Source organism: Argopecten irradians, chromosome 2, assembly GCF_041381155.1.
Source record: "Argopecten irradians isolate NY chromosome 2, Ai_NY, whole genome shotgun sequence".
Taxonomy (NCBI): domain Eukaryota; kingdom Metazoa; phylum Mollusca; class Bivalvia; order Pectinida; family Pectinidae; genus Argopecten; species Argopecten irradians.
Genome location: NC_091135.1, coordinates 55,571,532 through 55,595,165, shown reverse-complemented (window position 1 = coordinate 55,595,165; position 23,634 = coordinate 55,571,532). Strand labels below are relative to the sequence as shown.

General features: G+C 37.3%; 2 protein-coding genes across 2 annotated transcripts in view; both read right to left on the bottom strand.

Moving 5' to 3' along the window:
* LOC138316004 (protein-glutamine gamma-glutamyltransferase K-like) overlaps positions 1-1,833 on the bottom strand; it is a 42,708-nt gene extending 40,875 nt beyond the window's left edge. The window contains exon 1 of the mRNA XM_069257475.1: positions 1,695-1,833. Within this exon, the coding sequence (XP_069113576.1) occupies positions 1,695-1,774 (80 nt within the window). The 5' untranslated portion in view covers positions 1,775-1,833. The remainder of the gene's footprint in view (positions 1-1,694) is intronic.
* A 3,178-nt stretch (positions 1,834-5,011) lies between these two features.
* LOC138316003 (DC-STAMP domain-containing protein 2-like) lies at positions 5,012-23,524 on the bottom strand. Its single transcript, XM_069257474.1, has 16 exons — positions 23,336-23,524; positions 22,729-22,895; positions 20,520-20,702; positions 19,871-20,041; positions 18,529-18,630; positions 16,970-17,090; positions 16,651-16,727; positions 15,938-16,003; positions 14,620-14,833; positions 14,003-14,160; positions 13,547-13,711; positions 13,108-13,272; positions 11,160-11,400; positions 10,732-10,859; positions 7,372-7,471; positions 5,012-5,997 (listed from the first exon to the last, which is right to left on the bottom strand). The coding sequence occupies exons 1-16, from the start codon at positions 23,449-23,451 to the stop codon at positions 5,787-5,789; spliced, it is 2,385 nt and encodes a 794-aa protein (XP_069113575.1). The 5' UTR covers positions 23,452-23,524; the 3' UTR covers positions 5,012-5,786.
* Positions 23,525-23,634: the final 110 nt, after the last annotated feature.

The following is a 23,634-nucleotide window of genomic DNA, read 5'->3' as shown; positions in this document are numbered from 1 at the left end:
TACATAAAAGCATCGATCATTGATTACAAGGTCAAGGGGAGTAACTCGTACGTGACAATTTAATTGACTAAGAACACGGAATTCGGCAGTCCGAAAAACTTGTAATCCGGACGGTTTAGGCTGGGAACGAAGGTGTCCGGATTATCGAAGGTCCACTGTACTGACAATTTTACAGTCACCAAATGGTCTCCATGGCAACCATTTTTTTTGGAAAATAAACTTTTTAACTGCACATCTACACAGGGTCATTACTGTGAGATGCATTGAAATTGGTTCAGTAGTATAGAAGTTGTCTGGGCACTGGACAAGGGGGAATGGGGGATAGGGGGTTAATTATTACTAACTAACATTATGCAGTATAATTATGGGTCAAGGTCACTTCAACAGATTTTTGGGCCAAAAACTCATTGGTTTCAATGTTTGTGTACATCTTACATTGCATTTAATAATTGTGTTATATGCAGCCCCTGGCACTGCCAGTCACTGGAGAGGAATAATGTTAAAGGCCATCGGTCTTTCTGAAACAGCTTTTATTTTTTTAAATGGTAATTTAAAACAAGATTTATAATTCAAATTCTGTAGAGTTATTTGCTTACCATTAATACTACACTGATCATCACCTTCTGAACAATTTTATTAAAATTTTAATCAAATTATTTAATTTTCATAGGTCGTCTTATGTTTCCCGCCGTCATCTTATTATATATAGTGCGATAGTTGAACAGCGAAATGAATCTGATATTGATCCCACAGGAAAGCTTGCATTTGTGTGGAGTTGCAACCTTATCTTAGGCCATCGACATACATATTTTCCTACATTTGAAAAAAATATGGTTTTTAATAAACTTTTTAAATATTAGTGGGCACTTACCAATTAGACCTAATTAAGATATTTTCACTTACATTGTCAAATCTTTAATCATCTGTCACTTTACCCAATGCAAAAAGGCCATAAAGATCCAAACCTCCCTTCAGTAAACAGTAGCTATAGTGGATTATAATATAAACTTTATTTATTTTACATCGATTGAGAAACAAGTTACACAACTTATATAAATCACTCTCGATGGCCCGGATGTAAGCGCGCGTGGAGTCTTAGTGTGGGAGGAAACCGGAGTGCCGGAGAAAACCCACGTGATCGGGCAGGTGACCCCTGACCTTTCCACGTCCATGCCGGGGATCGAACCCGGCGGCTAGGTGAAAGGCGAGCGGCTTAACCACACACCACCCGATCACCCAAGTGGATTATATCATTTCTACTATGTTTTAATTACAAATTCAATATCACTATTTTTTTCAATGGTGTATTTTCTTTTCCTCTGATTAGCAACACTTTTATAAATCTCAATAAAACTATCAATATAAACCACTTGTAAACAAAATCAATGAAGGCAGAGTGAGTGACTCGATTTTGGCCTTTTATACTATACACAACACATGTGTACGTACATAGGTCTATATAAGAGGCAGTAGTACACATACAAAGCGGGATGTATATTTTCTATGGATAAACGTTTGGCTTTTTATGGTCAAAAAACTTTCGTACAAGATTTTAAGGAAAAGAAAATGAACGAACGTATCTCGGTTTCGTAGTAATCAGGTAATTGCACACCTAATGAAGTACTTTTTTTCTTCTTTAGAAAGCGTACCCGGAATCGAGGAAAGGAAATAAGCGCTATAAACTGTTTATTTACCTGGTCATTCGGAAACTGTAGCGCCCTCGCTTTAAAACAGGCTGGCTCTCCTCACCTCCGTCTCGAGATCTTCTTGGCATTTTTTGAAGTTTAGGCAAATTGTATACTTAACTTCTTCAGTTTTGAAAAATGTTGTGTCGACTCACAACCTTCAGCAACTGACGCGCTAGTTCCAGGAGAGTGATTGCTGCGGATGACTGAACACACAGCCGGTAACTTTGTACTGGCGTGTACTTCCGAGGCAACCAACAAGTTCATGGGAACCAGTGGGGCGTCGGTATATTTTACATTTTTTTAATGCTATGTTCCTTATGTCGATTCTGACGGGACATGTTTCCTGTTAAAAAATCTCATGAGAAATAGGCCTGATCTGCGTAATGTGTGTTTTCAGATAAAAGAATATACATCAGAGAGATGGGATGGTATTCATTAGCCCATGTAAGGATCTGGCTCATGACAGTGTATGATCTGAATTAGTCCTACACTTTTGTATATGCAGCGACCGCGGCTCCAGCACGATGCGATTGAAATGCTTAGTTACTATAATAATGATTTCTATCTTATTAAAACTGTAACACATCTGATCTTAAAGGAAGCGAGTGGTATTTTTCGTTTTGGGAAATGTAATTGATTCTGTGTTAACTTAGTGTGAAATAATGAGGACGCTGCCATTTTAGTGAGGGCAGCCAAATTAAGTAGGATTTATTGTGCAAGACCTACACATGTACAATCTGCAGGAATAGGATGAATGTTTTGATGCAACATATCAAAACTATCGTTATAAAAAATTTCTCGACAGTAAAGCTTATCACAGTTCCTGAAGCACTTTATGTCTGAACAATAGCTAGCCATACAATGAGATACATCTATATTATTACTACTTATTGTAAAGGATACATTAGATGGCGTGCTTCCGATACACGTGTAGTATGGGAAGTCTATGTATTTATGATAATGGTCACACTTGCGACGGTTACCATTATGTACATATATACACATAATACACAGATACCGCTATATTTAGCTACATGTATTATCAGTGAATCGAACCTGTTTTTTTTTTTAATTTTCCCGAAGCGAGTCAAGCGATAAGGCGCGAATGTACACCGTCGACTAATTATTATATCCCATAATATTTCCCCCTTTAATACCCGACAGATGCAAAATCACCACAATATCGAATTGTGGAGTTAGTTAAATGATATTGATCACCTGTAAGAGCTCTATAGCATCGCCGCACAGGATGAGACTTTAACAACACTTTCAGAATCGTTAAAAAAACTGATGCTTGGAACTACGAAAGCCGATTAGGCTCATTTTGGTAGAAGAAAAATAAATGAATCTCGCGTTATTACGCGAAACTTTGGCATTATATCGCGAAAAAATGCTATATATATAATTAAATCTCTGATATAATTACATTGTTTGAGCCCTCGGAAGCCACTCTTAAAACTGTTTCCATCTTGTTAATTTCAATTGTTTTAGATACCGCTTTATAGTTCATTTGCTTTTAATGACTTAATGTCGTATGAAATCGTATTATTATTAGACTTTTATTGCCACATGGTGTTCGTCTGTCGGTGACGTATATACTATCGAGTAACTAATTATATTAGAGTTGTCTTTCCTTGTCCACAATATAAATATCCCATAAGCATGTTGTCATTTCGGCTCAACCAAAGCGTACGTGTTAGTGGATGTGATGTTGAACTAACTTCTCTCGTCATTTTGTAGAATCTCTCCAAATATGAACTACCGATATGTTAAATATTTTGCCCTTATCCCGTCCATTTCAAAGACACAATACAGGCATAAACCATAGGTATTTAGCACGCCGATAAGTCAAAGACCCACTATAGACTAATATATATAGAGATCATATATATTAGTCTATATAGTGGGTCTTTGACTTATAGGCGTGCTAAATACCTATGTTTAAATAGTGATTTTTTTGTATGGCTATATACCACTTCAGTGTACGAGTGTACTTGAACATAATTTAGTTGATATAAAGTGTCTATGCATCCGTGCTAACCTTAAGATATCGCCGTTGACTCGTAGATTGCTGTGTTGTTTGTAAATTTGGGCAAAATATGCAAAAACAAATGTACACTTTCAGATTTATTGCAAGTCCACAGGGTTCATTACATATCTTTCTGTCACCAAATAACTCATGCCATTGTGTTTACTAGTGTTTATGACATGTAGCAAGAGCGATGGTTTGACCGAATTCGATTTTACAAAGGCACACACATCGAGTCTTCAGTTAGATCTTGGCGGGATTATATGATGCAAATATAACGTAAAGGAAGGTATTTCAATCATCTCAAATCCGTATATTATATACTGTTAGGAACACTAAACATGAAACGGAGACTAACAGGTTTGTTTTGAGAAAAAAATGTTTAACTGCTGTATTTGGGACAAAACATGCAGATTTGTGGAAATGCACTTAAAATCTTAAATTAAACATGTTTTTTCTTTAAAACATTATTCCCACTATGTTCAGATGACACTATAATATTGAATATGTACATTGATATCAATAAGGACGTCCCATATATGCCATATTTTGCATGTTAAATATACAGTCGCCATTTTCCTGACAAGGTCAAAAAGAAGTGGATGTGTATGCCTATGTAAAGTCGAATACGGTCAAACATAATGGCATGGTTATTTGGTGACAGAAATATGTAATGAACCTTGTGGACTTACAATTATTACTAATAAGTGTACCTTTTTGCATATTTTGTCCAAATTTACAAACAACACAACAATCTAAGAGTCAACAGTAATATCTAAGGTTAACACACTTTATATCAAATAATTTATGGTCAAGTACACCTAAGAAGTGATATAAACGTACAAAATAATCGATACTTTAAACGGGGTCTTAAACCTTAAATTTTTCATGATTGAGCAAAAAATGAGAGTTCCAAACGGTTGGATGGGGACCATAAAGTAAACAAACTGAAAAAAGTCGACATTCTCTTATCGTCGCTGGAAATGCCACTAGACTTCAAAAGCGTGAAATTCTGTTATATGCAGTTGCCCGTGAGACAGTAAAACAACGCACAGTTAAAGTGAACCGACTGACGTTTTGATCAACAACTGTCCTTGTACGTAGGCATGTGTAACGACTGGGTGCTCACTTGAATGTTTGCTGAACGTTACTTACATATGATCATTTTAAAGTTTTGAGTTTTGTTCTGTTGTCGGTAATCTTTTATTTTCGTTCTCTATTTATATCAAATTCTGATTTAGAGCATTTAGGCTGATCCATAATAGTGACTCATAAAAAAGCCAAACGCACGTCATTGAATCTTGTCTTTATTCAATAATGTTTAACTTTGAAACGAAAACTCACTCTCTATCTCATCCAAGTTGTTCAAATGTTGACGAGCTTGTCGCATTATATCCAATAATAGTAATAAGGGGAAAACAGACAATAAGAAGATGGAAGGAATAGGGTAGAAAAAAAGAGAACGGGTGGATGGATTCAATGGAATAAAGGGAGATGACAGAGGGGTCGCGAAATTGTGTGCGCAAATTTAGATTAGGGCTATGGGAAGAAAGAGAGAGGGAGAGAGTAGGCCATTAGTAATGGTCTAGTTGGTGTTCTGGAATAAACCTTCATTGGAAAGCTTCCTGTTTATAACGCGGAGTTCACATTCATCGGTGAAGTTCAGTTGGTGATCTGAAGTAGGCCTTCATCAGTAATGTTGTCGTCGGTGATGTGGGGTTGACGTTTCATCATTCTTCGTGACGATGACGTGGAATCCACTCTTTAATAGTAATGATCTCGCTAGTGATCCTTAATCAGCATTATGTTATCACCAGTCTTGTTTGTCGTTGGTGATCTTGAGTTGACAATCCCTTAGTTACGCATCATCGATGAGGTGGATTTGACATCTATCAGTAAAACCTATTGGTAAACTAGAATTCATGATTCATGAGTACATGTACCAGGTAATGATATTGTTTTGTGGTGTAGAGTTTCGTTGATCCATTGTTGATTTACATCAGTCCCGTCGATGATCCACAGTTCACAAAGATCAGTGATGTCTCTTGCTGATGCAGAGTAGCACTACATCAATGATAGTAGCGTTGGTGATACGGATCTGATGGGCCACCAGCTGTATCGTCACTGTTCATGCTATCACTACTGAGTTTGAGCTGATGACGGAAGGTTCCCAGAATGTTTGACGGTGTTTGTTGTTCCTGTAGACGCTTTGTGTCTTCACGTCGCCTCTGTGATATATCTTTCATTCTTGCAACTTCATCTTCATCTTCACTTGAATCTCTGTTAAATACAAAAAAATATAAAATTCCACATTATAAATATTTTCAGTTATCTTGGCAAAAAAAAGCTTGTTTGTTTGTTTGTTTGATTATTTTAACGTCCTATTAACAGCCAGGGTCATGTAAGGACGGCCTCCCATGTATGCAGTGTTTAGCGTGTGTGAAGTGCGAGGTGCGTGTTTTGGGAGACTGTGGTATGTTCGTGTTGTGTGTTCTTGTATAGTGGAACTGTTGCCCTTTTTATAATGCTATATCACTGAAGCATGCCGTCGAAGACACCAAGCAACACACCCCACCCGGTCACATTATACTGACAACGGGCGAACCAGTCGTCCCACTCCCTGTTTGCTGAGTGCTAAGCAGGAGCAGAAACTACCACTTTTATAGACTATGGTGTGTCTCGGCCAGGGGACAGAACCCAGAGCCTTCCTCACAGGGGCGAACGCTCAACTCAAGGCCAAAAGTGAGGCGTTGCCAAGGGAGGCATTAGGAAACACAGTTAGGAAGAAGAGAAAAGATAGGATCATAAATTTAGTCGCATTTTACGATCACGTAATAGGGATAGGAGGTACAATTCTAATGCCCTACCTGCAGGGCACAAAAGAAAGAAACATATAGCAAAAGAAAGCAACATATACACTAGGTAGTAAAGCAAAATCAACTTACTTTGGTATCCTTTGGTTGAATAACAACAAAGTAGCAATGGCTGTTTAAAGAAAACCTACCAAAGATTGAGATCCTCAGCCTCAGACACCAACCTACTCTATCCCCAGAAGGCCAACAGATGCTGACACTGTATTGTATGGATAATGTATGAAAACATCTTTTCGGATACGATATTAGAAAACGACATATACACAACCACGAGAGCAGACGACATAATGTAAAGACTCCGTTCGTCAAAGAGACGTATGTTCAGCTTCAAATAGTACCGTATAGCCGGTTATGTTCATGATCTCGCCGCACATCGTTATGATCTTGAAAATTAATCATAGTCCGCTAAATCTGTCTATATTATTAGACTTTTAAAAAAAAATTAAATTGCCTAATATATATATGGCAAAATATATATTAGGCAAATTTAAAAAAAAAAAAAAACCTAATAATATAGGCAGGTTTAGCGGATTAAATTAATCCGTGAAATGTAGTGCAGTGTTTGAATGATCTACCATATCACGAAAATCGCCCCACCTTTTCTTTACTATTAAAATCGCGACTATTTGGCCAGCGTAAATAACTGGCTATACGGTTCATCGAAGATATCAACTATATTATCATTTCCATTTACTCGGATTGTAAAGTATGAGTAGCCGAGGAAGTTTATTTGGTGAATTATGATATGATGTACTGATTTGATGAGTGTAAGATGCTATACCTTTCTTCACTGAAGTCTGAGAAATCCCCGTAGTCTACCGGATTCATACAGACTGTACACATGTTGTTCAGGTCGGAGAAGCACACGTGGCAGTATATACCTTCCAGAGAAAATAATGTAATTTGTCAGTAATAATCGTATATCATAAATAACAATATTTCAGATTTGATATCCGACTCGACATCACTCGTATGCACATAAAATAATATCATTAATCAATGTAAATCTCTTTCAAGATTATATCTAAACCCAGATGTGATATAGAATTGTAAAAGGGTAGTCAGAACACGATTGCATTGACTCTTTTGGAACACGTGACATAATTTCTGGCTTGTTTTGCCAATTCACAGAACAGATTCCAAGTGCTGGAAGAAACGGACAAAACATTGAAGGCATTTGGGAAAACTACATAGATGTCTGTGGATCACGGAAGCTTTGTTTAGAGTGGAAACATTGAGACAACAGCTTGTAAATAGACCTCGCCTGGTTATGGTAACAGAAAGAGCACTACACAAGTCACGAACAGATTGTGTGAGGAAACGATACATTGGCTAGACAAAAGTGACGACAAAAACAGTTAATGATACAAAGATTCTGAGAGGCAAAGAAAGACCAGATATGAATAGTTCTCAATGGAAGTATTGAATCGTTCACGTTCACGAGAGCTAAGTAAACATTTTAGATGATAGATAAACAGATAAAGAAGGGGGAAATCATCAAATCTATACGGAAGGTAAAAATGGGAAATTCGGGGGAACTGATACAGGTAACTTAATGGCATAACAATAAACATAATAAAAGTTGCCATAGAAACAACATGATAGCACACAAAAACGTCTTTACATCCATATGGAACAAAGAAACAATATCAGCAAAATGATTTGAAGTCCTTATTGTGTAGATATCGGTTTGTTCACAGGGACTTGTAACGTAGGTTGTGAGAAAGTCTGTTGTGTTTACATGTGTACTAGGCCTATATACTATATAAAAGGACAAGGGAACCAACGGTTCGCTTGGAAGATGTACACCTGCCTCTACAAAAGTCGCCCGTATTCCGTCAAACATGGATAAATATGTACATATATAATACCAATACATTCTTAAATAAATTTTCGACATGGAAAACACAACTTCAATCACGATATAATATATTAACATACCTTTATTTCATTATGAACGTGGAAAATGCCGTCAGATTTCCTTGCTGTCGTTATGCCTGTCCACTGAAATCTAGGTTAAACACGTTCGAGTGGATATTGTGTATCCCATACCCGGACCCGAACTGGAAACCCCATATGTGGTAACGATAAAGTAAAACATTAGAGTCTCGACTTATGTTAGATTCTTCAATTAATGATACGTGTATTTCAAATAAAGGTACTTCTAAGAACCTTAACCATGAAACTTAATTTATACAGAGTCTGGGTACAGAATTTCAGTGCAGTATCGGGTAAGGGCGAGTACACTAAAAAGGTACCCATCATCAATTACAATATGGCGGATTATACGAACAAGAGTCGAGTGCTGGATAAAAAAAAGTGAACAAAAAAATGTAAACAATATATACATGTTTTATATTTATATATGATTCAAACAATTTTTAAATTAACAATTGTATAAAGAAACGGAAAAATATCCCGACCGGGGCGACGTGCTTTCATTTTTGTTAAAAATGATGGATGTCAAATGTAAACATTTTGTCATTACCTCTGTGCCTATGTTCGTCCTACGATCGAGTCTTTGGGGTAGACGGGTGTGAGACCCTCTGATAGAGATCAGTTATAAACATATCCTCTTGTCTTTGTTCTTTGAGTATTTAATCATGTGTATTATAAAACATGCACCGCTAATAATCCACGTGTTGACAGTTCCGCGTCACCACAAATACATTGTATCCATCGAACACAAGTGAATTTGTTTCATCTATCGATGGCGATATGGATCTAAGCGTAGATTATATAATCACATGGCTCCCAAGGATGTAAAACCGTCAAATCAGACGACAATTAAAACACATTGACTTACTTGAAAATCGGTGTCCGACAACTTCGGCAAACTCCAGTGTGTAAGCGTGCGTCAGCTTCGCCTCGCTGCACAATAACGGTCACCGAGTTCACACATGTGGCCGTGTACAAATTCTTTATGTTATTTAAGGATTAACTTGAATAGATTTTTTATGTTATGGAGATATAACACAAAAATCTGAGTGTACTCTAAATAAACCGCGAAGCGACGCCATTTTTTCCTTTATGGGCTGATAAAGTAAATTTTTAAACCAATGAAGATGCTCGTAACAAACAAAATTGAATTATTACGCTATATATTAACTTTTAGCAAAATTGAATATATATTTAAAGTTCTGATCTGATTAAATAAAATTATCTATGAAATTTACTTTTTTTGTCATGTTTATTTTACACTAAAATATTGAACTTTTTTGTCGTCGCGGATGAATAATTCTACCTTACGTGAAGCGTCATCATTCGCTGTTCAATTGAGGAAGCTCCTCCCACTTTTGACCGACTTTTATTGAATAATTACGTCACTTTCAAATGACGATTTTATTGCATAAAATATAAATAAAAAGTCGTGTCAGTGTAAATATAGGGATTGGATTTCGTTTTTATGTTAACCATGCTTGTATGGAGCAATTCCACTAAGAATATATTCAATATGGGTCGCTAACGCGCCCCATAGAATATATTCTTAGGGGAATTGCTCCATACAAGCAACATAAAAACGAAATCCAATCCCTATATGAGTGCCTTTGACCTAGATTTCACTGGACAGGCATAACGACAGTGTGGATATCTGACTGCATTTTTCACGTTCATAATGAAATAAAGGTATGTTAATATATTATTTCGTGTCTGAAGTTGTGTTTTCCGTATCGAAAATTTATTTAAGAATATATTAGTATTAAATATATACATATTTATCCATGTTTGACGGAATATGGGCGACTTTTGTAGAGGCAGGTGTACCTCTTCCAAGCGAGCCGTTGGTTCCCTTGTCCTTTTATATAGTATATAGGCATAGTACACATGTATACACAACAGACTTTCTCAAAACCTACGTTACAAGTCCCTGTGGGTTTGTTCTCCAATATCAATACTTTGATAAATATTTTTTATGGTAAAGGTGCAGTGGATCTAAGGGTAAAACAGGGTAAAAACCACACGGGGAACAAAACTTAATAGAACAGTGAATCGAGTGGAACAATGTATATGGACTTCGCTGACTTAAACTAGGCCTTTGATTCCATCTACAGAGAAAGCTTTTGGACTACTACAAAGCACTGTGACACATTTGAAAGCTGAACAGGATGTTGAAGGTTTTACTTTTGACGTTTGTACTTACCATTGCATCCCGCATTGACACAGTGTTGGAAGTTGTCATGGTCCTCTTTTCTACCCTCACGCCCACAACAGATACAGGCCTTCCGATCCCACCCTAGATACCGGAATAATTTCCCAGCCAACGGATATCTTGATAAAATTATGTGATAAAGTGAGTTACACCAGAATAGCTTAAGTCTTGTTCAGAAAAAAATGAATACAGGTTGTTCAAGATAGCACAATCTAAGAACTTGAAGGGTTAGATTAAAAAAATAGTTCAATTGTTTGATCTAGAAAACTATGCGTCAATACGTTAAAACAACTTGTGCATAATCCCTTGTTGATTGTATTTTTGGCAATACATATGTTTAAATCAAAGACCTTATGTAATATAACCCTATAATACACCGTAGAATTACATTATTGGAGTTAGAACAGTGATAAACCTACTTAGCGGCCAACTTTCCACGAAGGCTGACCTTCTCTGTTTCTGTGTTTCTAAGGTATTTCCTCTTCAGCTGTCGTCTGGTAGTCTTTAGGAAGCCACCCCTACACTTACGGATGTGGTTATACAGCCATACTGCTCGCTGTTGCTCACGTTTAGGGTAGTAACAAGCTGCGATCACGTGACGCAAACGCAAGCCATAAGATTCGAAGAGGGTTAGGAATAGATACACCCCGAACATACTCCCTGGAAAAGAGAACGAGAGCCTGGAGTCATTTTATATACCATGGCATTGACTTATGTTTTACATACTCCCTGGAAAGGAGAACGACAACCTAGAGTCATTCTATATATCATGGCACTGATTTATGTTTTACATACTCCCTGGAAAGGAGAACGACAACCTAGAGTCATTCTATATACCATGGCAGTGATTTATGTTTTACATACTCCCTGGAAAGGAGAACGACAACCTAGAGTCATTCTATATACCATGGCACTGATTTATGTTTTACATACTCCCTGGAAAGGAGAACGACAACCTAGAGTCATTCTATATACCATGGCACTGATTTATGTTTTACATACTCCCTGGAAAGGAGGACGAGAGTCTGGAGTCATTCTATATACCATGGCACTGACTTATGTTTTACATACTCACTGGAAAGGAGAACGAGAGTCTGGAGTCATTCCATTCTATATACCATGGCACTGATTTATGTTTTACATACTCCCTGGAAAGGAGAACGAGAGTCTGGAGTCATTCTATATACCATGGCACTGACTTATGTTTTACATACTCCCTGGAAAGGAGAACGAGAGTCTGGAGTCATTCTATATACCATGGCACTGACTTATGTTTTACATACTCACTGGAAAGGAGAACGAGAGTCTGGAGTCATTCCATATATACCATGGCACTGATTTATGTTTTACATACTCCCTGGAAAGGAGAACGAGAGTCTGGAGTCATTCTATATACCATGGCACTGACTTATGTTTTACATACTCCCTGGAAAGGAGAACGAGAGTCTGGAGTCATTCTATATACCATGACACTGATTTATGTTTTACATACTCCCTGGAAAGGAGAACGAGAGTCATTCTATGTACCATGGCAGTGATTTATGTTTTACATACTCCCTGGAAAGGAGAACGACGACCCAGAGTCATTCTATATACCATGGCACTGACTTATGTTTTACATACTCCCTGGAAAGGAGAACGACGACCCAGAGTCATTCTATATACCATGGCACTGATTTATGTTTTACATACTCCCTGGAAAGGAGAACGACGACCCAGAGTCATTCTATATACCATGGCACTGATTTATGTTTTACATACTCCCTGGAAAGGAGAACGACAACCTAGAGTCATTCTATATACCATGGCAGTGATTTATGTTTTACATACTCCCTGGAAAGGAGAACGACAACCTGGAGTCATTCTATATACCATGGCACTGATTTATGTTTTACATAGTCCCTGGAAAGGAGAACGACAACCTAGAGTCATTCTATATACCATGGCACTGATTTATGTTTTACATACTCCCTGGAAAGGAGAACGACAACCTGGAGTCATTCTATATACCATGGCACTGACTTATGTAAGTTTGTTTTGTTTTCATTGCCATACGATATAGGGAAGAATGCCTTCGTACGTGACATATATAATGATTAGTTATGTGCGGTTTAAGTCTGTTCAATACATTTGGATATCCGTTCTGATAGTGATTTATAATTTCAAAATAACATTGCAGTTTTATATACTGAACACCCACACAAAGATAAAATATCAATGTTGTCTAAAAGAGGAATTTGAGACTACTTAAAAAGATATAACAGAAACAAGGATCCAGTCTACCTCATAATTTGATATTATAAGGTCATTATAAGATCAAGATTATCATTTGAGTATAAGGTCGATGTTTGTTTAAAATGAACTTACAGATTTGTTTATAGATGGCGAAGTTTGGTGTACTTGGGTTCGGTAAACATGGTGTGGTGTCCACAGAAGCATCCGTCACGAGAGGATCAAAGAAGCTAACTAGGGCACGGTACATGTCGGCCATAGCACCATCACCTTGGACGTGGATTTTCAGGTGAGGGGGAACTGTAACACGGAGGCAACATAGTAGTCTTCCCGAAACTATCGAATATTGCGAAAACCTACAGGATAAAGTTACCATTGCTCATAATTAGTGATGTGCTCATTACTAAAGAATAAAAAAAATGAGAATGAAATTGAATTTTAAAACTGTGTATCCACACGCTTATCATAAGTGCTATTCTAACAAAAACCATTGTATATTATCACAAAACATGAAGGTCTTTAGAGAAATGTTGTGTTGGCGTCTATGCCCACTGGATTAGCAGTATGTATTTACCTACTGAATGTGTTTTGACCTCCAGCTGAGTCCGGAGAAGGTCGAGAAGCCAGTACAGACTGTAGTCACAGATGATGTAGAAACTGGTGTAAATCAAGTTGACCACGAGCATCATTATCCCCTTGGCTAGCTTGGACTTCTCACGTCTGGCAAGTCTAATAGACCCTGTAGATAGCACGGGGAAGTAAGAGTTATACTAATTAAGTTATAGGTATAGTTCCCAGAGACTGGAGAGGTTATAGGTATAGTTCCCAGAGACTGGAGAGAAGATTATTGGAAACTAAGTGATGCCAGACAGAGAACGTTTTCTGATTTTGCGTAACTGTATCCCATGTAAAAATCCGATGAATCGGCTGATGATAATGGAACTAAGAAAACGTTTGCCTCAGATAATAAAAAGCAGATCTGATAGTGTCATAACTAGTAGAAATAACCACATGGTTATTAATCACTCACTTGTCTTTATATATTTGTTGGACTCCTTTGGGGTGAGTGGTAGTATACCCTCACCGCCCTGATCACACCGTTTCTCCTCTATACTCTCTATCTTCAGTGTTATGTAGATGTTGTCGAACTTGTCCGTGGTGAGGTATTTCCTGCGATATATTAATGCCCTGAAACGATTGTACGAAACAAAACCACCATGAGAGTGCAAAATGAGGTAAGCTGCATATTTCAACCTTATAGGATTATCTATCAAGTCAGACGCCAAAAAGTGTTGACGAAAGAAGAAACTAGAAAATGAACTTCAAAATAATTAAATGAAGATAGAAGTGCCAAAATCTAACTTGAGGATAGAACCAACATTGTCTCGACAAAAGTCGCTGAGTGCATTCTCGATACTCCAGGAGTTACTATCACTGACGTTATATCCACCCCTGGACTATATCATAGTAACCAGGGGTGGATATTACATCGGTAATAGTAACCTCTGGAGTATATACATGTAGAATGCGCTGAGTAGGGTATGGCTTACAATGCATGCAATTCAACCACATGGAGATGAGTCAATATGTAAAATTATGTGAGTGTGTGTGGTCTAGAGACTAAACATTATCGTATACAATACTCACTTTATCACCACGAAAACACTAGAAAACATCATGACGAATTGGACTGTGTCCATTAAGGTACCGTGCTGACCAACGCGTTCCTTCACGTCGGCTAAAATATCATCCCGAATCTGCGACAAATTCTTCGACTGGGTCATATTAAACTTGTAGGAGTAGTTGATGGTTATGTTGAAGTAAAACATGTCCGTGACCGAGTCTATCGCCTTTGACATTGCTGTATTAAATAATGTAAGTAAGTAGCTTAAAAAGTTTGGTTATTGAATAAAGCCATTACACTTAAGACATTGAAAGTTGAACAACCCAGGCAAATTCTTTTACATAACCAATAAGCAAACAATAGCATAAATGTATTGTTCTACATTTCTTATGAAACATATAACGTAAAACATTGACAAATTCCACGACATTGTTAAGTATTTTAATTAATATCGTTGAAATATCAAATCGTTGATCAATACGATTAAGCAGGTACAATATTAACTCTGTACCCATACCCGAGCCAAAGTCACGCACGTTAAACAAATGAACTACATAACCACTGAGAAGGTGATAAAATGATCTTTAGGCAAGACAGTTCACCTAATAAGGTAAACACACTACTCTCAGAGCGATTTGAGCAGTTCTAGCCAAAAGTTGCATTACTTTACGAGCAAGGGACAGGGTTCGGCATACAAGAAGTTCGACCACAGTGTGTAATGGCGGACAGCGAGCAAGTTTGAATATTTCACACACGTGTCACCACCATAGGCGTTTCAGGCATATCACAGTAAAACTGACTGATGTAATTTCCATTAGAACTTGTTTTATCTGATATATATACAAATTTTAATGTTCTCTTAGACTGAATTGTCCCTTTAACTTAAGACATTGAAAGTTGAACAACCCAGACAGCCAATGGTATCCTCTCATATTATAACATAGCGTAGTATATGATGTAGAACTCCCACAGTATACATTATCTGCGTCCAAAACCTTACCCTTCCCAAGGACGTAGATGAATCCTTGTCCTTTTTATATGAACATCACTAACAATAAATTTCATTGTCCAACAACGACGATAGAAAAGATGAAACAGTACCTGTTATACATACAATGAGGATACTAAGGTCAAGACATGCAGAACATTTTGCCATGTTTTTAATTACAGTAGAATGAATCCCTATATCATTAAATTATTTCTTGGTGGTAATGGTGTAAATTGTAATCGCGAATATCAATAAAGACCTGGCGATATCCAATACAAATCTATATAAATGATTTAGTAATGATTCTAAAGATAGCCAAACGTTAGTGTTTTGTAAGTCTATGAAGTACTTACGGTCTGCCAACTGGTCTATAATCAAGTCTTTTATTAGACTGGCTATTGCACATAGAAGCTCGCCAACTAAAACAAACACCAACACCTATAAATATTTACACAGAAAAAACCCAAATACGTTTGATTTATCATAAATATACATGGAAACAGTGTTTTTCTCAAGTGATTACGATTTCAAACAAGAAAACAGCAAAATATATTTTTATCATGATATCAATTTAGTCGCCTTCAGCAGTGGTAAGTTAGCGTCACCGTCAGGATTAAACTCTAGCGTCCGTAGCACTGTCTTCTGAGATGGAATCTGATAAATGAACGAAGGCAGGAAAACAACATTCGTTACTACCGACCGCTGCTGCTACAGGTTGTGGTTTTAAAATACCAATAAGTCACGGAGAGAGTAAAGGGACTATCTTCAGCTACATAATAAATAATGGTTTGCCAATCCTAAGTGACTCGTTACCTTTAACTACGTGTATGATGCAACTTTGACTAAAATTACAGGCATCAAGAAGCTCTTTGAAATACCGTATGGCGTATCAATGAATCTATTACTGAAATATCGCCCCGTGGAAATGACCGACTATACGGTAAAAAATAGGCTCTGGTGTTTTATCATTACAGGAGTATAAACTGGATATCTAACTTTAATTACGTGAAGTCAACTATGGATTGAAAAAATGTTAAGATCAAACAACCAGGGATGTAATACTTACTGCGGACAATATGACATACTTGTTTGAAAGCAGTCACAATACCACATATCCAGCCGAAAAACCATCCCAGCATCTCTCTAGGAACAAAATAGACTTAGGAAACTTAAAATGTGTAAGAACTACGGAATTAAATCAAATACAATATATCGGTAATTACAGTTGGAAGGAATGTATACTATGGTGGGGGTGATTGCTTAGGACAGTGCACGCAATTACCAATATTTACATGGATAATATTTTATGATTGTTTACTATTATACCATCTGACATGCGACACTTGGGAAAGAAATCAGCCTGAGCAGACGACAATGTGACCTACCTACAGTTGTTCTCTGCTGTATTAAAGGTCCCGGTACACTTATGGTAAGGCTCTCCCATCTTCTCGTTACAGATATCCACTATGCTGCTCAGCCATGAAAACACTCGCCCTATAGCTGCAGCTGTGGACAAAGTCAACAATCAGCAACAAGAAAAACAGAGCTATCATCCGAGTGCTAACTCATTATACCTCATAAAGTTGAACAAGGACGACCATGTAATTCACAATTTTGATTGATTTTGGAGGAAATGAAAATGCAAATTGCACGGACGTATTGCGACGGACAAAAGTGATTACTTTTTTTAGTAGAATGCATGATAGGTCATTTAGGATGTCGTCTCCGGTAACCAAAAATAAATTCAAACCGATATAGGAAAGCAATAAAATTGCACGAAAACGAATAACAACAAACAAAGACTTGGCAAAGAAAAAGTAGAAACGCTACAAAGACTAAGAAGGAAAGGGAAAACTAACAATTGGATGACATATATGATCTGTCTCACAGCTAGCTGAAAATCGTGTAAGATGTTCTTCCGGAGTTTCTTCTCTGTCAGTGTGTTGAAAATGGTATAACGTGACACTACCCAAAATGGAACACTTTTAAAATAAGTGAAACAGAATTTTCCGTTTACAGTCGAAACTATCAATAACTGTCCTGAACAAAAATTAAGGTGCTGAAGAGTAAGTGTGACACGTTTTAGATGTCATTTTCTTTCCGGTTGCTTATCATCTGTATTTAAAAACAAAAAGAATAAAATTGTGAAAAAATCCGGGAAACGACGTCGTGCGACAACCCTAAAACACCATGTATTTTAAAACAAGAAAAACAAATGCACAATGGGATATTTTTGACAGATATGTGACTTAAGTAAACTAAAAAATGTTTGAACTGAATTCAAACATTTTTAATGATGTATATACATTTTTTAATCAAACTATATAAAGGAGGTGTTCCATTTTGGGTACTCGAACCTGTTGGAACACGGGACTAGACCGGGCATACTTCAATCTCTCTATTTCAAAATACATGCACTGCTGACACGATTCATGAAACTGAAGGCAACTACTTGTGGAAAGTTAAGAGAAAACTCTGGATTTATGCACACGTTAGAAATTTTTTACAATTATCTTCAAAAAGTGTTCAAATTTGGGTACCGTCAAGTTATTATGATAAGATATATACACGGAAATAACAAACTTTATTGACAAATGGACGATACATATATTTTTCAGTGGTCAGTTTAAATAGGAATAGAGAGATAAGAAATAATTAACATCAGGGTTGCGAACTTTACAAGTCGGGAAAATCAGATAATACCTGACCAACTAAATGAAACAACAGGCGACAAGGATTTGACATTAGTTTGCAGATCAGAACTGTTTTCGCAGGAGATAAATACATCAATAGTCAATGTCAACAACATTTTGAATGGATGCTGTAATATTCTATTCTCAATTTAGCGAATTAATGTATTTCTTTATATTTTTCATGTTGCAGGTCAACTATAGATGTTTCCTAATTCTAATACACCCAGGGATCGTATGAAATGATTACTTACCTATTTCTGTGACAGCCTTCTTTAAAACCATGAAGGACTTTTGTAATACCACGGCGAAGTCCTTCAGAGACTTCATCACCACCCGAACGCTCTCAATGACACCTGTTTTACAGAGGAAACACACCAAAGATAGAGAATGTATCTGCTTGACCAACAATGACATCTGTATACTGGGGAAACACACCAAAGATAGAGAATGTATCTGCTTGACCAACAATGACATCTGTATACAGAGGAAACACGCCAAAGATAGAGAATGTATCTGCTTGACCAACAATGACATCTGTATACAGAGGAAACACACCAAAGATAGAGAACGTATCTGCTTGACCAACAATGACATCTGTATACAGAGGAAACACACCAAAGATAGAGAATGTATCTGCTTGACCAACAATGACATCTGTATACAGAGGAAACACACCAAAGATAGAGAATGTATCTGCTTGACCAACAATGACATCTGTATACAGAGGAAACACACCAAAGATAGAGAATGTATCTGCTTGACCAACAATGACATCTGTATACAGAGGAAACACACCAAAGATAGAGAATGTATCTGCTTGACCAACAATGACATCTGTATACAGAGGAAACACACCAAAGATAGAGAATGTATCTGCTTGACCAACAATGACATCTGTATACAGAGGAAACACACCAAAGATAGAGAATGTATCTGCTTGACCAACAATGACATCTGTATACAGAGGAAACACACCAAAGATAGAGAATGTATCTGCTTGACCAACAATGACATCTGTATACAGAGGAAACACACCAAAGATAGAGAATGTATCTGCTTGACCAACAATGACATCTGTATACAGAGGAAACACACCAAAGATAGAGAATGTATCTGCTTGACCAACAATGACATCTGTATACAGAGGAAACACACCAAAGATAGAGAATATACCTGCTTGATCAACAATGACATCTGTATACAGAGGAAACACACCAAAGATAGAGAATGTATCTGCTTGATCAACAATGACATCTGTATACAGAGGAAACACGCCAAAGATAGAGAATGTATCTGCTTGACCAACAATGACATCTGTATACAGAGGAAACACACCAAAGATAGAGAATGTATCTGCTTGACCAACAATGACATCTGTATACAGAGGAAAACACCAGAAAAATCAGAAAAATTCTTAAAGTGCGCTATCTGTGGAAACTTATAACCTTTGCAAAACTATGCGGGTTTCAAGTATACGTTGTATGTTATTTCAAATTTAACTCATTCACTTCTAAAGACACCTTTGGACTCTTCTACTTCAGGAAATGGAACAGTGTATTTTGGAGGTACGAAGTAAGTAGATAGGTTGTATACCTGCGATAGGAGCGACGGCAGCGTCCACCAATTGCTTTGTCTGATTATACGCCATTTGTTGGCCGCATGTGTAACTATTGGACATAATCATGATGTTGTGGTTGAAATTTTTCACTGGATGTGACAGCACTAGTATCATAATATACATCAGTAGGAAATATCGCCCCGTGCCTATAACAAACAAATAATGTAATACCGCGTAAATTACATATAGTATTTAAATATGTTCATGTGGATTTAATATCCATTATTTTATCATGTCAACGTGTAACTAAAGCTGGACTTGTGAAAAAACATCAGCATATCTGGCTTTACTGATTTATCAATTTTCAGTCCAAATCTTTCTCCTTGCGAGAACGGACAAAGCAATTAGTTACATGTATTGTGTTTAAGCTGTACCTTACTTATATATATGTTATAGCATGCGCTGGTCCGAATTATGAACAGGATCCTGTTGGAAACATCATCAAATCTAACTTCTTAGTAACCTATGCGGCGAATTTACATTTGGATCAGAAAGTACTAGACCTAATGATATCTAAATATGTTCCAAATAGTTCATTTTGATAAAAAAAAACTAACATCAAACAGTTTAAAGAACCAATCCGAACAATTTGAACGTGTGAAAAGATTTCAAAATATACTTTACTTGAGAACATTTGTGGGATGGTGAGACAAGTGATGCATCTCATGCCTGAGCTGAAGGCCATTCCGTTGGTAATGAACACACCGGCAATCGAGGCCAGAATACCAGCGGTCAGAGCATGGAACTTAAACTGGGATAGCATGGTCATGTAGAAAACTAGGGTGGCCAAAATACCCAACGTAAAACCTGGAAATAGAACCAAATGTGATAGGTTATTTAGCCACGTCATCTTACACGTGGTCAACGTCAGATCTGAAAACGGAGGCAAAAAGTCGCTAAACACATCACCGTTTTCTAGACAAACTGATTAATCTAAATGCAAAAATAACGGTCTTTGTTCTGGATACTCCATGAGTTATCACCACTGTCTTTATATCGACCCCTGGATTATCTCATACTAAAACTGGAGGCATCGTAGGAGAAAAAAAATGACCAATCACAGGCATGCAGAAATTCCTTTGAAGAGCGTAACGCTCAACTTCAAAGCTAACGTTATATCTTATGTGACAGTCAACCACATTGTCATTGTACCGTTATTTTATTCTTTTGATTTCAGAGGACCAAATTCCCTGTGTCTTTTGTTGCCGTCTGATATAACTGATATATTCATGATATAAATAGTCTAGGGATGGATATAACGTCAGTGATAGGCGCGGATCCATTAGGGGAGAGCGGACCCGTCGTACTTCCCCCCGAAAAAAAATTTTTTTTTTGGAGAGAGAACAGACCACTAGCCCTAATTTTCTGTCCATTGTTCCGAATACACGAATTATTGAACGATTGTGTATGGTTAGTGAAAATCTTAAGAATTATTCTAATCCGAAAAAAAAAAAACAAATAATGTTAAAAAGTGTAAATGCTTATATCGTTAGAAAAGTTCAGACATTACATTTTTTATTAGCCCTATTAATAAACCTTCACTAGGCGGAGAGCCCTAGTCGCTTGCAATAGATTGTAGCTCAATGAAGTAGATTTGTAGACAGAATAATTGGTGTTCTTCTTTAGAGCTTAAGCTCTCGCGTTGTTCGTTATTACGCTGCAAATGGAGCAAAGTGTGATGAATATGTAAACCATTATAAAACGTATGTTGCGATTATATTTTTATCGCGTACTTGTGTTGATATAGCTTACCTTACTAGGCAATAAAAACGAACCACATAATTTATCAAATTCTGTCGATCGAGGGCATTATTTGTTTACATTACATACGTATGAACAGGTGCTTCAGAAGGGAATTATACGGCAAGTTCACCAAAATGTGATTTGTTTTCAACGTTTTAATGAGCGGTACGGTAGATAGTAAGCCTGGTATTTTCTTTGTTTGTTTTGGACGAAAATAATATGTAAATGCTTTAGTAGGCTGGGGTACGTATATTCGTTCTAGTCGGCCCCCTGACCCCCATCCTTTTCTTTGCTTCGTGCCTCTATAAAATATTGTGATTTTAGGCGCAGTGCAATTCTGTTAACTTTTAATTCCAAAAATATGATCATTTGACGTCAAAAATAATAAACGAATATTTTTACATGGCTTCAAATATTTTTTGGGAAAGTGTACACGAAGTCCTCAGAAAGCAGGATTTTTTTTTTTATTTTTAGTAGTCATTTATTCGAGGGCTTCTGGGGGCGCCATGCTACCCGCAGACCCGATCATCGCTTTATGGGTCCATATTGAAAGTAGAGGTAAGATGTGTTTTGGTTAATTGCAATTCTGTACAGTGAAAAATTTTATAATCATAAACTTTAAATAAAGATAAAATTGACACTTGACACGAAAACCATAATTATTTTGTATGGATAAATGGTGTTTTACATGTATGCCGCAGTTTAGGTCATGGATTTAGCCTTTGACGTTAACTGTATGCTCGCACGCAGTAGGTTTTATGGTATAATGCTTGTGTTTACTGTTTCATATTGAAATCCTCAGAATTGCAGGATTTTGCAGCCATTTAATGTGCGTAGTAAGCTTTGTGCGGGGCGTAAGGTCGGCGCCACCAGTATTCGCCTCGCTGATTTGCTTGGTCACACGCCCACTTCTAACCTCAAAACCTGACATCCGCCCCTGGTGATAGTAAACCCCTAGAGTATCGAGGACGAACGGTCATGCATTTACCTTGTTATTCGTTTTTACTTCACACTGATTTAATTATTTAGAATAATCAGATAACAATTATCAAGCAAATAAATAACCATGAATGAAGCAAGTTTTACTTACCTAAGAAATTCCTCATGACTTCATTTTCGTACGTTTTATCAGTGAGCACCCGTCCACAACGAGTGGTTGGCGGGGGTCTGGGACCGTCGTATATGCAGCATGGACAGAACAGACGACAGCAGGCCCGCCGTATCGAGGACATACAGCAGATGTAGCATTGTCTGTACCTGTAAACAGTTTAACGTCGAGAACGGTACCGGTATAATGGAATCGAAACCTCTAAACTTCGATAAACATTCATATTTCGGCATGGGCCAAGTGGAGTTCATCTGCATGCCTCTCTTTTTCATTAAAGCCTTTGAACATGACAGATTTTATCTATGTTTGCAAAGAAAATGCTTGATAACAGCATAGCCATACTTATTTCAAAACATGTTTGCGCATTGCAGTCATGGTTGTTTAGAACACAGTTGCTTCGAAGCTATGATGACAGCAGCATGCTGGCGCCAGGACATATTGGTTGCGTTAACATTTTCAGAAATGTGAAAGGCCTAGGTCTACTTTCTTTTAGGCCTAACGAGAGTTTATGTTTATGGCACACCGTTTGCTTGGTACAATAACTTGAATAAGGTAATGTGAACATGGTGTATTTCTAGATAATACATACCAGGGAACAAGAGGAGGAAGGCCTCGGTGAATCCGGACAGCATTTTCTTTAGCTTTCGACAATCTTTTCAATGCAATCTTAATCTTGATCGCTTTTATGATAATTTTTGGATTCATTCTGCTTCATCCAGAGAGAACAGGCGTGCATAAATGGCGGCGAGTGTACAGTGGTTGTGATGATATGTGACGTAACTCTATGGTGACGTCATCATTTTCCGTCCTGCTCCTAATAATGACGTCATTGAGGGGTAGCATTATATGGGAGTGCCGCATAATCATCGACACAAGTAACTAATAGAA